The sequence below is a fragment of the Mobula hypostoma genome, chromosome 5 (genome assembly GCF_963921235.1).
Source record: "Mobula hypostoma chromosome 5, sMobHyp1.1, whole genome shotgun sequence".
In the NCBI taxonomy this organism is placed as follows: domain Eukaryota; kingdom Metazoa; phylum Chordata; class Chondrichthyes; order Myliobatiformes; family Myliobatidae; genus Mobula; species Mobula hypostoma.
This window is the reverse complement of record NC_086101.1, coordinates 11,090,409-11,107,217: the sequence shown is the minus strand read 5'-3', so window position 1 is coordinate 11,107,217 and position 16,809 is coordinate 11,090,409. Positions and strand designations below refer to the sequence as shown.

General features: G+C 43.5%; 1 protein-coding gene across 5 annotated transcripts in view; it reads right to left on the bottom strand.

The window, feature by feature from the left end:
• Positions 1 to 16,809, bottom strand: part of LOC134346577 (butyrophilin subfamily 3 member A1-like) — a 154,027-nt gene that overhangs the window by 112,583 nt on the left and 24,635 nt on the right. For 3 of the 5 annotated variants that reach the window (XM_063048002.1, XM_063048000.1, XM_063048004.1), the window contains one exon: positions 1,862 to 1,965. The exons of 1 other annotated variant lie outside the window; for it this stretch is intronic. In XM_063048002.1, coding sequence (XP_062904072.1) covers positions 1,862 to 1,965 — 104 coding nt within the window. Of the gene's footprint in view, positions 1 to 1,861; positions 1,966 to 3,141; positions 3,177 to 16,809 lie in introns of those variants that run through there. One more of the 5 variants, XM_063048003.1, reaches the window with a different exon arrangement.

Genomic DNA, 16,809 nt, shown 5'->3' with positions numbered 1-16,809 from the left:
AACTTCTTGTGCCCTTCCTGAACTCTATCAGACCTTTTCTCCCCTAGCGGTTTGTTTGCCAGCTCAATACAGCCAGTCGGAGTCGTCGTTTTTCCTTTCCCCATCTCCTTCTTTGGGGCAAAACACCTGGACGCAAAGTGGCCGGCTTTTCCACAATTATAGCATACGACCCTAGGAGACTTCCTACCAAACTGCTCCCGGTCTTCCTTATCCTTCTCACTAGTCCCAGGCTTTCTGGCTTTTCCGGTGGACTTTCTCCGCCCTCTCGACTATCCTTCTGGTAGCTCTTACTCGGGGTAAACTTTGCTTCGTGTGTTAACGTGTACTCACCCTTATGTATTTCAGGAACTCCAAAATTTCATAATGTTGATGTGTTCCTGGATTTCATTATTTTCTTCCCTGACTTCACCAGCTTTCATGCCCTTATCCTTACTCAAGTCTTTGCCCATTTACCATTGCTCCAAACAGACACCATATTGATCCTAAAGGGGACCTGCTCTTGCCCCAGCTACTATTTTGCTATTAAACTGTGTTAAGATACTGTACAAGAAATTGAAACTTTTGGTAACGAGGAATTCACTTTTTCCCAGACTTTAGGTTTTCACTTAGTGAATAAAAAAGGTGCCCAAAGAAAAAGTAAAACTGCGATGTGATTTAACAGGTTTGTTTAGAAACATATCTTCTTTCTCTCTCCCTCTCTATCTAATGCCTTGATTTATTCATCGAAAGGTATTGATCTGGTCATACACTCAATGAAATAAAAGCACAATTCCATAATAGCCACATGTAATTCCAATTAATGTTACAAGTCATGCTGTGCTTACTGATGCCAGGTATGAGATTCCCACATTTCGAAAATAAATAATTAGTAAAGAACATGAATTGGTATTTTGGAAAACAGGTTGGGAATGATTGGAGTGTTATTCACTCAGTTCTGGAATTTAAATGCAGATATGGAGTGAAGTCTAAAAGTCAAAAGATAGAATAAAAACATAACTAGCATAACGAATAAACTCTTCCAACTGGGTACAGGTGTCGATTTTAACCAACTATTCAATGACAAACACTGCCATCTTCATCAGGGATGATGCCAGGGAATGTCTAGTCGGTGGTATGGCAGAGTTTATCATCGAAACTGTGGTTAAAATTGATACCTATACACGGCTGGAAGTCCGAGAAGAGTTTATTCATCATAGACGCTGGGAAAGCATTAGATCCTTTTATAACTAGCATATTTTATTTACGTTGATCGATTTACAAAAATAAAACAGTATGGAAACAGGCCAGTTGGTCCACAAAATTTGTGTTAACATCAAAATACCCACTGACATTAATCCTGCCCTAGTTCATTTTATTCTCCTCACATTCACATCAACTCCCCAAATGTTCCTCTGGTCATTACAGTATTTACAGCAACCAATTAGCCTACCAATCTGAGAGTTTGTGGGATCCGTGAGGAAACTAAGCATGCAGGACAATCCTGCACAGTCACAGAGAAAATGTGTAAATTCCACAAACAAGGTCTGAGGTCAGGATCACAACTTGGTCATTTAAACTCTGAACCAATAATACTATATGAGCCACTGTGTTGCTTTTGGTTTGAGGTACATGAATAATTTCTCCAGTTGTAACTAATTAAACTGCTGGATTTCCTTTGATCAACTGACAGTTCCTATGAAAGCAGCTCTGCTGTTAGCATCAGTGTTTCTTCATCAGGCCACGGCTGCCCTCACAATCCTTCTAATGTTAACTCTGTACCTCCTGTGACACAAAGTTTGTCATGAACAACATATGCAGCAAGATTTCTCACAAAGCTCCAGCAAGTGATCGAGCAATTTCAGGCACTGAGCTGTGTACATACATCTATTGATGCTTCTGGACACATCTTCAGTGATGTTCCTGGAATCATCGGGTGTTTCGGGTCTTTCAACATCATACAACCTCCTCCAGGTGACCCAACCGGGGCTGCAAATGGAGGCAGAGTACAATTGAGATTTTAACTGTCAGAAAATTACACTTCATGTATTTTTTCGTGTTATTTCTTTTTTTCTATAAGATATACACAAGGAGAAATTCTCCCAAAGTTTAAACAAATGACTAAGTATAGACTAACTTAAGGAGAGTTAAGTGCAGTCTGGGCTTTTAATACATGGCAAAGAATAAAGGATAAAATTGTGGAAACAAAAGAAAATTATCCAATGCAACACCACTTTTGTTCAGAAATGGAAAATTATATTTTAGTAAAATGCATTGTGGTGTATAGCAAATTTCTGAAGCATTCAGCAGGCCAGGCAACACATGCAAAGTAAAAGAGTCAATATTTTGGACCAAGGACCTTTAATCACAATTGGAAAAATAAGAAGTTTTAAGTTGTCAAGTCCTGTACAGCGGAGAGATGGTATAATGACTGTGATAGGGTGCAGGCCAAAGTAGATATTAGAGCTATTACTAAAAAAAACAGCAAATAGAGCAGCTTGAGGGGGAGAGGCATAACTCACATCTATCAGTATCACAATGGAATAAAGGGAATTACAGAGGTACGAGAGAGGAGCTTGCTTAGGAGGATTGGAGGAGGATACAGGCAGGGATGACAGCAGAGCAGAGATGGCTGAGGTTTCTGGGAATAGGTCACAAGGCACCGGATAGTTATGTCCCACAGAGGAAGAAGTTCTCAAATGGCAAGGGCAGGCAACTGTGGCTGACAAAGGAAGTTAAGGACTGCATAAAAGCCAAGGAAAGGGCATATAAGGTAGCAAAAGTTAGTGGGAAGTTGGATAATTGGGAAGCTGTTAAAATCCTACAAAAGGCAATGAAAAAAGCTATATGAAGGAAAAGATGAAATATGAGGGTAAACTAGCCAATAATATAAAGAAGGATACTAGAAGCATTTTTCAGCTATATAAAGAGTAAATCAGAGGTGAGAGTTGACATTCACCCACTGGAAAATGATGCTGGTGGGGTAGTAATGGGGACAAGGAAATGGTAGATGAACATAATGGGTACTTTGCATCTGTCTTCACTGTGGAAGACACTTGCAGTGTGTCAGAGATCCATGAGTGACAGGGGCAAGAGGGAGTGCCATTACAATTACAAAGGAAAAAGTGCTAGGCAAGCTGAAAGTTCTTGCGGTAGATAAGTCACCTGGGCCAGATGGAGCACATCCTAGAGTCCTGAGAGAGGGTGCAGAAGAGAAAGCGGATACATTGGTCATGAAGCTTCAGGACTCACTGGATTCTTGCATGGTCCTGGAGGACTGGAAGATTGGAAATGTCGCTCCACTCTAGAACTATGAGACCATAAAACCATAAGATATAGGAGTAGCAGTAGGCCATTTGGCCCATTGAGTCTGCTCCACCATTCAATCATGGGCTGATCCAATTCCTCCAGTCATCCCCACTCCCCTGCCGTCTCCCCAGACCCTTTGATGCCCGGGCTAATCAGGAACCGATCCATCTCTGCCTTAAATACACCCAATGACTTGGCCTCCACAGCCACTGGTGGCAAGAAATTCCACAGATTTACCACCCCCTGACTAAAGTAATTTCTTCGCATATCTGTTCTAAATGGACGTCCTTCAATCCTGAATTTGTGCCCTCTTCTCCTAGACTATCTTACAATGGGAAATAACTTTGCCATATCTAATCTGTTCAGGCCTTTTAGCATTCGGAATGCTTCTATGAGATCCCCCCCTTCATTCTCCTGAACTCCAGGGAATCCAGCCCAAGAGCTGCCAGTCGTTCCTCATACATTAACCCTTTCATTCCTGGAATCATTCTTGGGAATCTTTTCTGAACCCTCTCCAATGTCAGTATATCCTTTCTAAAATAACTCCAAGTGTGGTCTCACGAGTGCCTTATAGAGCCTCAACATCATATCCCTGCTCTTATATTCTATACCTCTAGAAATGAATGGCAACATTGCATTCTCCTTCTTCACCTCCGACTCAACCTAAAGGTTAACCTTTAGGGTATCCTCCACAAGGACTCCCAAGTCCCTTTGCACCTCTGCATTTTTGAATTCTCCCCCCCATCTAAATAATAGTCTGTTCGTTTATTTCTTCCACCAAAGTGTGTAACCATACACTTTCCAACATTGTATTTCATTTACCACTTCCTTGCACATTCCCCTAAACTATCCAAGACTCTCTGCAGGCTCTCTGTTTCCTCTAACACTACCCGCTCCTCCATCCTCATTTAGAATGGAGGAAGGCAAATGAAAGGAAATTATAGCCCAGAAAGCCTAACGTCAGTGGTAGGGAACGTGTTGAAATCTAATGATAAAATAAGTTAAAGTCAGCATGGTTTCTGTGAAGGGAAATCTTGACTGACAAATCCATTAAGAGATTTTTGAGGAAGTAACAAGCAGGGTGGACAAAGTAGAGGAAGGGGATGTCATTTATTTGGATTTTCAGAAGGCGTTTGATAAGGTGCCACACATGAGGCTGCATAACATGATTAAAATGGTCTGGTGTTACAGGAAAGATACTGGCATGGACAGAGGAATGGCTGACAGGCAAGAGGGAGCAAGTGGGAATAAAAGGGGCCTTTTCTGGTTGACTGCCGGTGTCTGGTGGTGTTCCTCAGTTGTCAATATTGGGACTGCTGCCTTTCATGTTGTTCATCAATGATTTAGAATGGAATTGATGGTTTTGAGGCAAAGTTTGTGGTTGATATGAAGATGGGTGCAGGGGTTGGTAGTGTTGAGGAAGCAAAGAGGTTGCAGCAGGACTTAGACAAATTGCAAGAATGGGCAAAAAGTAGCAGATGTTAGGAAATGTACAATAATGCATTTTGGTAAAAGAAACAATAAGACCGGAAGACATAGGAGCAGAATTAGGCCATTTGGCCCATCGAGTCTGCTCTGCCATTCAATCATGGCTGATCCTTTTTATCCTCCTCCTCGACCCCATTTCCTGGCCTTCTCCCTGTAACATTAAATGCCATGTACAATCAAGAACCTATCAATCTCTTCCTGAAATACACCCAGTGACCTGGCCTCCACAGGGGCACATGGCAACAAATTCCACAATTTCACCACCCGTTGGCCAAAGAAATTTCTCCACATCTCTGTTTTGAATGGACACCCCTCAATCTTGAGGCTGTACCCTCTTGTCCAAGACTCTCCCACCATGGGAAACATCCTTTCCAGATCTAATTTGTCTGGGCCTTTCCACAATTGAAAGGTTTCAGTGAGATTCCCCGCCCCCCCCCCCCCACCGCCCCATCCTTCTGAAATCCAGTGAGTACAGACATAGAGTCATCAAAAGTGTCTCATATGATAACCCTTTCATTCCTGGAATCATCCTTGTGAATGTCCTCTGGATCCTCTCCAATGCCAGTACATCTCATCTAAGATGAGGAGTGCAAAACTGTTCACAATACTCATGGTGAGGCATCGCCAGTGCCTTATAAAGCCTCAGCACCACATTCCTGCTCTTGTATTCTCGACGTCTTTAAATGAATGATAAAATTGCATTTGCCTTCCTCAACCTGCAAGTTAACCTTTAGGGTATTCTATACAATATACAAGGACTCCCAAGTCCCTTTTCATCTCAGATTTTTCGACTTTCTCCCCTTTTAGAAAATAGTCCGCACATTTATTTCTACTACCAAAGTTCATAACCATGCATTTTCCAACATTATAATTCATTTGCCACCTTCTTCTAATCTGTCTAAGTCCTTCTGCATCCTACCTGTTTCCTCAACACTACCTGCCTCTCCACCAATCTTTATATCATCTGCAAACTTGGCAACAAAACCATCTATTTCATCATCTAAATCATTTATATACAGCATAAAAAGAAATGGTCCCAACACTGACCCCTGCAGAACATCACCAGTCACTGGCAGCCAACCAGACAAGGATCCTTTTATTCCCACTCACTTCCTTCTTCCAATCAGACAATGGTCTAACCATGTTAGCAACTTTCCTGTAATACCATGGGTTCTTAACTTGATAAGCAGACTCATGTGTGGCACCTTGTCAAAGGCCTTCTGAGGGTCCAAATATACAACATCCACTGCATCCCCTTTAGCTATCCTACCTGTAATCTCCTCAATGAATTCCTATAGGTTCATCAGACTGGATTTTCCCTGAAGGAAATCATGCTGACTTTGTCCTATCGTGTCCTGTGTCAGCAAGTACTCCATCACCACGTCCTTAACAATTGACTCTAACATCTTCCCAACCACTGAGGTCAGGCAAACTGGTCTATAATTTCCTTCCTGCTTCCTTTCTTAAAGAGTTGAATGACACTTGCAATTTTCCAGTCCTCTGGCACCATGCCAGAGTTCAATGATTTTTGAAAGATCATTGCTAGTGCCCCCACAATCTCTAACGCTATCTCTTTCAGAACCCCATTGTTCAGTTCATCTGGTCCAGGTGATTTATGTACTTTTAGGTCATTCAGCTTCTCCTTTGTAATAGTAACCGCACCCACTCCTCTTCCTTCAAACACTACAACATCTGGCACACTGCTAGTTTTTCCACGGTGAAGACTGATGCAAAATACTCATTTAGTTCATCAGCCATCTCCTTGTCCCCTGTTATTATTTCTCCTGCCTCATTTTCTACTGGTCCTACATCCACTCTCATTTTATTTTATTTTTTTACATACTTGAAAAAGAGTTTACGATCCACTTTGATATTAGTTGCTAGCTTGCTTGCATATTTCGTCTTTTCCTTTCCAATGATTCTTCTAGTTGCTCTCGGTAGATTTTTAAAAACTTCCCAATCCGCTATCATCCCACTAATGTTTGCTTTGTTGTATGCCCTCTGTTTCATTTTTACATTAGCTTTGACTTCCCTTGTCAACCATGGTTGTACTATTTTGCATTTGACTATTTCTTCATTTTTGGAATACATATGTCCTGCACCTTCCTCATTTTTACCAGAAACGCAACCATTGCCGCTCTGCTGACATCCCTGTCAGCAGCTCCTTCCAATTTACTTTGGCCTATGGCTTCCTCATGCCACTGCAGTTTCCCTTACTCCACTGAAATACTGTTACGTCAGACTTTACTTTCTCCCTATCAAATTTCAGCTTGAACTCAAACATATTGTGATCACTGATTCCTTCAGTTCCCCGATCGCCTCCGGTTCATTACATTAGACCCAATCCAGTCTAGCTGATCCCCGAGCACGCTCAACAACAAACTGCTCTAAAAAGCCATCTCTTAGGCGACCAACAAAGTCATTCTTGCGACCTATTACCAACCTTATTTTCCCAATCGACCTGCATGTTAAAATCTCCCATGACTATCATAACATTGCCCTTTTGACATGCCTTTTCTATTTCCTGTTTTAATCTGTGGACCACCTCCCAGCCACAGTTGGAGGCCTGTATATAACTGCCATCAGGGTCCTTTTACCCTTGCAGTTTCTTAACACAACCCACAAGCATTCAACATCTTCTGATCCTATTGCAATCCTGCACAGGATGCAACAGATTTTGTTTTTTCCAGTGAAGAGAGTCCCGCACTGTAAGCACTGAACACAATACATGTCTCCTCTGGTGGCCAGAGCTTAGCACAAATAGCTGAAACTTGTCACAAGAGGATTTGACTTTTAAGTCAGCTTTGAAACTTGCCTGCAAGGGTACCATGAGCTCGTCTGCCACTCTAAACCATGGAGGTTTCAGAAACATGCAAAGCATATGAAGGCCATGTGACCCATGCATAATCATGCTGTGCTGAAAACCACCAGCAAACGTTCTGTAGGCTTCATCAGTAAAGGCGATGGGGTTGTGGACAAATGTCCACACAAAGAGTGTAAAAGTGCACAAGGCTGTGTTTATGCAAACTATGTCATTGACATCAAACCCAGCAATGGATTGTTAACAATTAACTGTCCATGCAACGGTGACAGAACTTTCTTCTACATTAAGCTGGCATGAAAGTTAGAATGATGTTGAAAACCTGGCCATCTGTGTCACTCGGGCCAGAGCACATATACAAGGAGAGGCTGACCTCTTGTCTCTTGCAACCAACATACATTCACTACTTGCCACTTATGGACACAGATTTCCTGTTGTGGAGGAGTTTCATTTCCAGTGAAATAAAGTCCATTTACTGGAATGGATGCTGCACCTGGTGGGAGTTAAGGAGCAGAATTGTATCACAGGGCAAAACTGGCTTCAAAATTTCAAATTAAACTCAGAAAGGAAGGAAGGTGTTTCACCACAAGTGCATGTGCGTATGCACGGACACGCACACGCGTACACGTTTATATATACACACACACACACACACACACACACACACACACCAGAGATCACTGGCTTGATAAGCTTCTGACCTTAAGCAGGTCTATGGGAATTGAAAGGTTTTCACATGAAGATCCATGTGGAAGTACAAGCCACTCACACCTTCCACACTTTCCAAACTGTTCTCCAGATCTCAAAAGAAGCAGTTGTGCATGAACTGGGCTGTCTGAAGAGACATGGTATTCTGTCCCATTTGAGCTGTGATTGGGTCGCTCCCATTTCCAGTCATTCCAAAGCAGAGTGAAACAGTGATGCAGTGGGGTGAAATTGCTCCATGGAAGTTGATACACATACTCAATTTTTTTGCAATCTTGACAGGCAATTGAATTCAGAAAGATTAATTTATCCTGACTAAATAGCAGGTGGGCCTGAATCCAGTGACTGACATGTCTCACAATTAACATACAGAAAGCTTTTGTGGAGGTGAACCAGCACCAGAGTTTATGCACTGTACCGTAGATGAGATTTTGGATCAGCTGATTATGTTCTTTGCTTCATTTGTGAAATCCTGGTTTCAGTATGGAGCTACCAGGAGTAGTGATGGTCAGACAGTAATCTTAATGGAATCAGCGTCAGCATGCAAAATGCCAATTTCCACAAATATTAAGCATTACATGGCCTGTCAAACTGATGCTGGAGTTCAAGGCCTCAGAGCAAAGTCGATGCAATTATCAAAGTACCACCTTCAGCTGATGCAGCTGAACTCAGGTCAGTCTAGAGTTTGTTGAATTATTAGATGTCAACCTTCATGCAACCATTTCAGGGGTCAAAATGACCAGAGGCCAGATAGAATTGGTCTCCTGCATTGCACAAAAGCACTAACTTTTACAGGTGACTGGAATACCTCAATTCAGAGAAATGCCCGAGATTTGCTTGTCTAACATACACTGTGTTACACACAGGTGTAGGATACCCAACTGCATTTGTTTCTGGAGCCCCGCCTACACTGAAATAAAATAGAGCGTTCATTGGGGTCAGGAAATATCACGATTACTTGTAATAGGTCACACACCTCACAATGTATTTAGCACAAGTTTAGCAGCACCAACGCAGCTGCAGTGAGAACACAGCCCTGGGCCTTGACTATGTTGTTCTCTGACCGCAAAGTCCAATGTACGTGTTGTTAAGGCCATATAAATGCAGATTGCTCAATCGCCGTGCAAAATCAACCAGGAACAATTGGATTCAGATTCACCTATTTATCACCTATACATCTGTAATGAAAGATTTAAATGTGATTCTTCTTTGAGTATATGTTAATATGTGTATCACAAATAAGACAAAATGGTGTTAGCCTGGGATTTGAGAATATGTTGGGAAAGTACAAAGGAACCAGTTCAAAGCCATGTTCCAAGAACTTTGTGTGAGCACCAGTGCATTGTCTTGAGAGCAGAAAATGATGGAAAACCCATTTGTCTGGGAAAGTATGAGGGAAAATATGGTGATAGATTTTTGAAGGGATCTGAAAGGATATAAAAAGGGGCACAAGGGAATTTTCTCTCAGGCTGGGCCATGACCATTGCTGAGACTTGGGAATAGAGACAAGGACAGAGATAGAGCAAAAGAAAGAGAGGTGGAGACTGAGGGAAAGCTGTCGAGCATCTTTGGTTCCCTCTGACAGTGTGTCGTGTAGCATGGTTTTGTGATTGGTTGATAAGTATTACTTTGTCCCTTGTACTGCTTGAACCATTATTCTTTCTTTTTTTCTGTATTTTATTATTTATATAACTCAAATAAAGTAATTTTCTCTCACTTTTAACATGTGTACAGTACCTCCTCTGTTTGCGGATACCTCTCATTGCTAAATCAGAAAAGAGCAACAAACAAGTATTTTCATTTCACAGTTGACATCAGCATAATGAGAGCTATATTTCAAAATCCACAGGATGTACCACAGGTGGGGTGTGGTCTGGGGTACCGGGTATATGGACAACACCCATGGTTTTGAGCAGTGGCAACATTGTCCTCCACGTGCCAGAGAATCGAGATGGGGAGCAGGAGTAGTTACGTCCAGGCTATGGAGCCTCTCTGTTAAATAACTTAGAGCTTCCCAGTCCTGGGGAGAGTAAGGGTGTGACCTTAAAGCCCATGCTATGGAAAAAGACATATGGGATTGGGCAGCAGAACAAGTGGCCACCCTAACTGAGAAAGTGGTAACCCTGGAACAGCAGAACGTGGCCATGGCTGCACTGACCAAGCCAGCCTATGAACCAGCTGACAAAGCTGAAACCCAGCTTCTGGGGAAGGTGGGACCTGTACAGATTGGATGGGTTGCACCTGAACTCGATGGGGAGCAATATTCTTGCAGGTAGGTTTGCTAGCATGGTTCGGGAGGGTTTAAACTAATTTGCAAGGGGGATGGGACCCGGAGCAATAGAGCAATGAAAGAAGTGCATGGAGTAAAGCCAGATCTAACATATAGAGAGGCCTTCAGGAAAGAGAAACAGAATAAACTGTGTAAAGACAGTAAGGTAGAAGGGCTGAAATGTGTGTACCTCAATGCCAGAAGCATCAGGAACAAGGGTGATGAACTGAGAGCTTGGATACATACATGGAATTATGATGTAGTGGCCATTACAGAGACTTGGCTGGCACCAGGGCAGGAATGGATTCTCAATATTCCTGGATTTCAGTGCTTTAAAAGGGATGGGGGGGTGCTGGAAGGGGAGGAGGGGTGGCATTACTGGTCAGGGATACCATTACAGCTACAGAAAGGGTGGGTAATGTAGCAGGATACTCTTTTGAGTCAGTATGGGTGGAAGTCAGGAACAGGAAGGGAGCAGTTACTCTATTGGGGGTATTCTATAGGCCCCCTGGTAGCAGCAGAGATACAGAGGAGCAGATTGGGAGGCAGATTTTGGAAAGGTGCAAAAATAACAGGGTTGTTATCATGGGTGACTTTAACTTCCCTAATATTGATTGGCACCTGATTAGTTCCAAGGATTTAGATGGGGCAGAGTTTGTTAAGTGTGTCCAGGACAGATTCCTGTCACGGTATGTTGACAGGCCAACTAGGGGGAATGCCATACTAGATCTAGTATTAGGTAATCAATCGGGTCAGGTCACAGATCTCTTAGTGGGTGAGCATCTGGGGGACAGTGACCACCGCTCCCTGGCCTTTAGCATTATCATGGAAAAGGATAGACTCAGAGAGGACAGGAAAATTTTTAAATGGGGAAGGGCAAATTATGAGGCTATAAGGCTAGAATTTGCGGGTGTGAATTGGGATGATGTTTTTGCAGGGAAATGTACTATGGACATGTGGTCGCTGTTCAGAGATCTCTTGCAGGATGTTAGGGATAAATTTGTCCTGGTGAGGAAGATAAAGAATGGTAGGGTGAAGGAACCATGGGTGACAAGTGAGGTGGAAAATCTAGTCAGGTGAAAGAAGGCAGCATACATGAGGTTTAGGAAGCAAGGATCGGATGGGCCTATTGTGGAATATAGGGAAGCAAGAAAGGAGCTTAAGGAGGGGCTGAGAAGAGCAAGAAGGGGGCATGAGAAGGCCTCGGCAAGTAGGGTAAAGGAAAACCCCAAGGCATTCTTCAATTATGTGAAGAAAAAAAGGATGACAGGAGTGAAGGTAGGACTGATTAGAGATAAAGGTGGGAAGATGTGCCTGGACGCCGTGGAAGTGAACGAGGTCCTCAATGAATACTTCTCTTGGGTATTCACCAATGAGAGGGAACTTGATGATGGTGAGGACAATATGAGTGAGGTTGATGTTCTGGAGCATGTTGATATTAAGGGAGAGGAGGTTTTGGAGTTGTTAAAATACATTAGGACGGTAAGTCCCCGGGGCCTGATGGAATATTCCCCAGGCTGCTCCACGAGGCGAGGGAAGAGATTGCTGAGCCTCTGGCTAAGATCTTTATGTCCTCGTTGTCCATGGGAATGGTACCGGAGGATTGGAGGGAGGTGAATGTTGTCCCCTTGTATAAAAAAGGTAGTAGGGATAGTCCGGGTAATTATAGACCAGTGAGCCTTACGTCAGTGGTGGGAAAGCTGGTGGAAAAGATTCTTAGAGATAGGATCTACGGGCATTTAGAGAGTCATGGTCTGATCAGGGACAGTCAGCATGGCTTTGTAAAGGACAGATCGTGTCTAACAAGCCTGATAGTGTTCTTTGAGGAGGGGACCAGGCATATAGATGAGGGTAGTGCAGTGGATGTGATCTATATTGATTTTAGTGAGACATTTGACAGGGTTCCACACGGCAGGCTTATTCAGAAAGTCAGAAGGCATGGGATCCAAGGAAGTTTGGCCAGATGGATTCAGAATTGGCTTGCCTGCAGAAGGCAGAGGGTGGTGGTGGAAGGAGTACATTCAGACTGGAGGATTGTGACTGGTGGTGTCCCACAAGGATATGTTCTGGGACCTCTACTTTTCGTGATTTTTATTAACGACCTGGATGTGGGGGTAGAAGGGTGGGTTGGCAAGTTTGCAGACAACACAAACGTTGGTGGTGTTGTAGATAGTGTAGAGAATTATCGAACATTGCAGAGACATTGATAGGATGCAGAAGTGGGCTGAGAAGTGGCAGATGGAGTTCAACCCAGAGAAGTGTGAAGTGGTACACTTTGGAAGGACCAAGGCAGAGTACAAAGTAAATGGCAGGATACTTGGTAGTGTGGAGAAGCAGAGGGATCTGGGGGTACATGTCCACAGATCCCTGAAAGTTGCCTCACAGGTGGATAGGGTAGTTAAGAAAGCCTATGGGGCGTTAGTTTTCATAAGTCGTGGGATAGAGTTTAAGAGTCGCGATGTAATGATGCAGCTCTATAAAACTCTGGTTAGGCCACACTTGGAGTACTGTGTCCAGTTCTGGTCACCTCACTATAGGAAGGATGTGGAAGCATTGGAAAGGGTACAGAGGAGATTTACCAGGATGCTGCCTGGTTTAGAAAATGTGCATTATGATCAGAGATTAAGGGAGCTGGGGCTTTACTCTTTGGAGAGAAGGAGGATGAGAGGAGACATGATAGAGGTGTACAAGATAATTAGAGGAATAGATAGAGTGGATAGCCAGTGCCTCTTCCCCAAGGCACCACTGCTCAATACAAGAGGACATGGCTTTAAGGTAAGGGGTGGGAAGTTCAAGGGGGATATTAGAGGAAGGTTTTTTACTCAGAGAGTGGTTGGTGCGTGGAATGCACTGCCTGAGTCAGTGGTGGAGGCAGATACACTAGTGAAGTTTAAGAGACTACTAGACAGGTATATGGAGGAATTTAAGGTGGAGGGTTATACAGGAGGCAGTGTTTGAGGGTCGGCACAACATTGTGGGCCGAAGGGCATGTACCGTGCTGTACTATTCTATGTTCTATGTTCTAAACCATTCCAGCATATCAGGAAGATGGAGGGATCAGGATCTGGATGGTGTCTGAGTAAGGGAGCTGATGTCTAAGGATTGGCTGCCTGACACTTGAGATGGCAATATTTCATCAGATACTGAGACTCCGTGTGGTGATGGTCCTCCGAACTTAAGAAAGACTTACAAACAGCCAATGTGCAAAAAATATATAAATTGTGTAACTAAATTAAATAGATAAATAAAGAGAAAAATAAATAAATTAGTTAGAGATTGGAAGGTATATCATTGTGGACATCACTGAGTCATGGGTGAAAGAAGATCATAGCTGGAAGCTTAACATCGAAGCTTACACATCGTATCACAATGACAGTCAGGTAGGCAGAGACGGTGGGGTGGCTCTGTTGGTAAAATAATTAAATCAAATCCTTAGAAAGAGGTGACAAAGGATCAGAAGATGTCAAATCCACATAGATAGAACTGAGAAACTGCAAGGGTAAAAAGACCTGGTTGGGAGCTATATACGACCTCTGAAGAGTAGCCAGGGCAACACCCACACAAAATTCTGGAGGAGCTCAGCAATTCAGGAAACGTCTACAGAAACGTTGAAGTTTCAGGCTCAGACCCTTCATCAGAACTTGAAAGGAAGGGGAAAGACACCAGAATAAAAAGCTGGAGGGGTGTGATGGGTGGGGAAGGAGGATTAAGTAGAAGGTGAAGGCTGGTAGGTGAGAAAGGTAAAGTGCTGGAGAAGAGATACCAGAGACACACACGGACACAAACATCAAATGCTGCTGGTTAATGATTAACTCGGTGAAAGACACCCTCTGGTCTGCCTGAAACTTGTTGCTCTACCATCACATCAAGATGTTATGGAGGAATGCTGCCAAACGACACGTAGCAGGCTGCAGGAGAACATGCCGAGAGACGCACTGAAGCTTGGTGCAACCATTGCAAGGACTCGGTGGGGAGGACCACGTTGTAGGGTTCTTCTCCAAATTGAGAGGGAGGGGCCGAGTGGGGAAGGAGCCTCCTCAATTGTTGTAGTACTTAGTATAACATCCCAGAGAGCCACATGAGTGGCAACAGTGTTATTAATGTGCATGAATGTAATAAAACAGCATAGAAAGCACTGACCATGAATGTAAAAAAAATGGAATGGCATTGAATGGCTTATTGTTGTAAATAATTTTTATTATGAATAAAGTTTATTTTGTTGAGAAAAATACTGCCAGGAGAGGAGAGTGGACCATGGGAGGAAGGGAAGGAGGAGAGGGCAACCAGGATGTGGGATATAAATTACAGTAGGAGATGATAAAAAGGCATTTGGCCCATTGGGTCACCTTCATCATTCCATCATGGCTGATTTATTATCCTTCTCAACACCATTCCTCTGCCTTCTCCCTGTAACCTTTGAATTCCTTTACGAATCAAGAACCTATCAGACTCTGCTTTAAAAATTTAAGAGACCTGTTACAAATTGGGACCGCTTCACTGAGCACCACCACTTCATACACCACAAACGGAACTTCCAGGTGGCCAAGTATTTTAATTCTGATTCCCATTCCCAATCCAACTTGTCAGTCAATGGCCGCCTCTTGTGCAATGATGAGGTCACCTTCAGGGTGGAGAAGCAACACCTATATTGTATCTGGGTAGCCTCCAACGTTTTGGCATGAATATGGATTTCTCCTTCCCATAAATGAACACCCCCCCCCTCCTATTTCCCCACAACCTTTTACCTCTGCCTATTACTTCCCCCTGAGTCCCCTCCTCCTCCCCTTTCTCTCATGGTCCATTCACCCTTCCAGTCAGATTCCTTCTTTTGCAGCAGGTGGGTGGGAAATATCATGGGCTGAAAGACCTATTATCTTCCAAATAGTCTCCTTTCCCTCCCATCTCCTTTGTGTTCTGGGGGAGGGAAGGGGAGGTGGAAGGGTGGGAGAGGGGAAAACAGGGATGTGAAGAGAGGAAGGGGGAAGACCGGGAGGAGGGGAGCGGTGGAGATAGAGGGGCAAAGGGGATGGGGAATGGGAGAGGGGAGGAGGGAAGAAGGGGAAGGGGAGGGGGAGGAAGGGGGAGAAGGAGGAGAAGGGAGGAGAGGGGAGGAAGGGGGAAGGAGAGTGGGGAGAGTGTGAGGAGAGAGAGAGAGGGATGGGGGCAAGAGGGCTAGAACAAGAATAGCCTGCAAGAGATTTGCGGTTTCCTTCTTAGATAGATTGATCAATAGATATATACATTATTGATTGCAATGGAAATTTCAGTGTCACAGTAGCATTACAAGTGCACAGATATACAAATATTAGAAGAGAAGTAAGAAAGAATAAAAAATAAGTTACCTCAAACAGTCTAACGGCGGGGTGGAGGGGGGGTCATCACTCTCCGGGCTGTAGCTTCTCTCATTATAGAGCCTAATGGTCGAGGGTAAGAATGCCCTGATTTAGCGCTCTTTGGAGCAGTGCAGTTATCTTAGTCTATTACTGAAAGTGCACCTCAGTTCAGTGTATCATGTCACGTGGCTTAGTGACTGGTTGATAAGTATTTTTTTGCACATTTACTACTTTATTGATTATTTTCATCTTTCTGTGTTTTATTCTTTATATAACCCCAATACAGCAAATACCTGTAACCTTTAGCATGTGTTCACTTCGTCCTTTGTTTGTGATTTTGTTACACCATCAAATCATCCAGTGAAAAGCATTCTGTGTGTTGTACAGGATTTCTATCATCTGCAGAATCTCTTGTGCTTAACAACAACAGAACAGCAGTAAAAATTCAACAACGGCAAAACAAGACCCAATCCTTTCCTCCTCCTCGCCTATTCGTGTATATACGTTCCCCTTACCCTCGCAGACAGTCACCCTCGTACATTCAGGAACAAAATGCAACAAACAACTTTTCCAAAGAAACAACATGGAATCATGTCCTTTCAAAAGGCTCAGATTTGACCGCAATAGGGAAGCCCGATCTTCTGAGGGGTGTAGCTTTTTGAGAAGAAGGATCAGTAATGTGCAGATCATGACTGCATTCAGTGGGGTTCGAAGGTTGACCATACTATTACTGAGTATCACCCCAGTGTTGCTGATTCAAGGGCCTTGTCCCAGAGCTATGTCTCTTGGCTGTGACTAGATCAAGCAAAGTATCAGAGAGTCAGTGTTTTGTCAAGCTGCTGAAAATCCCCTCTCCAAAGCCACTCCATGTGTGGAACTGCCTGTGGACTCTGCTGAGGTGGACAAAC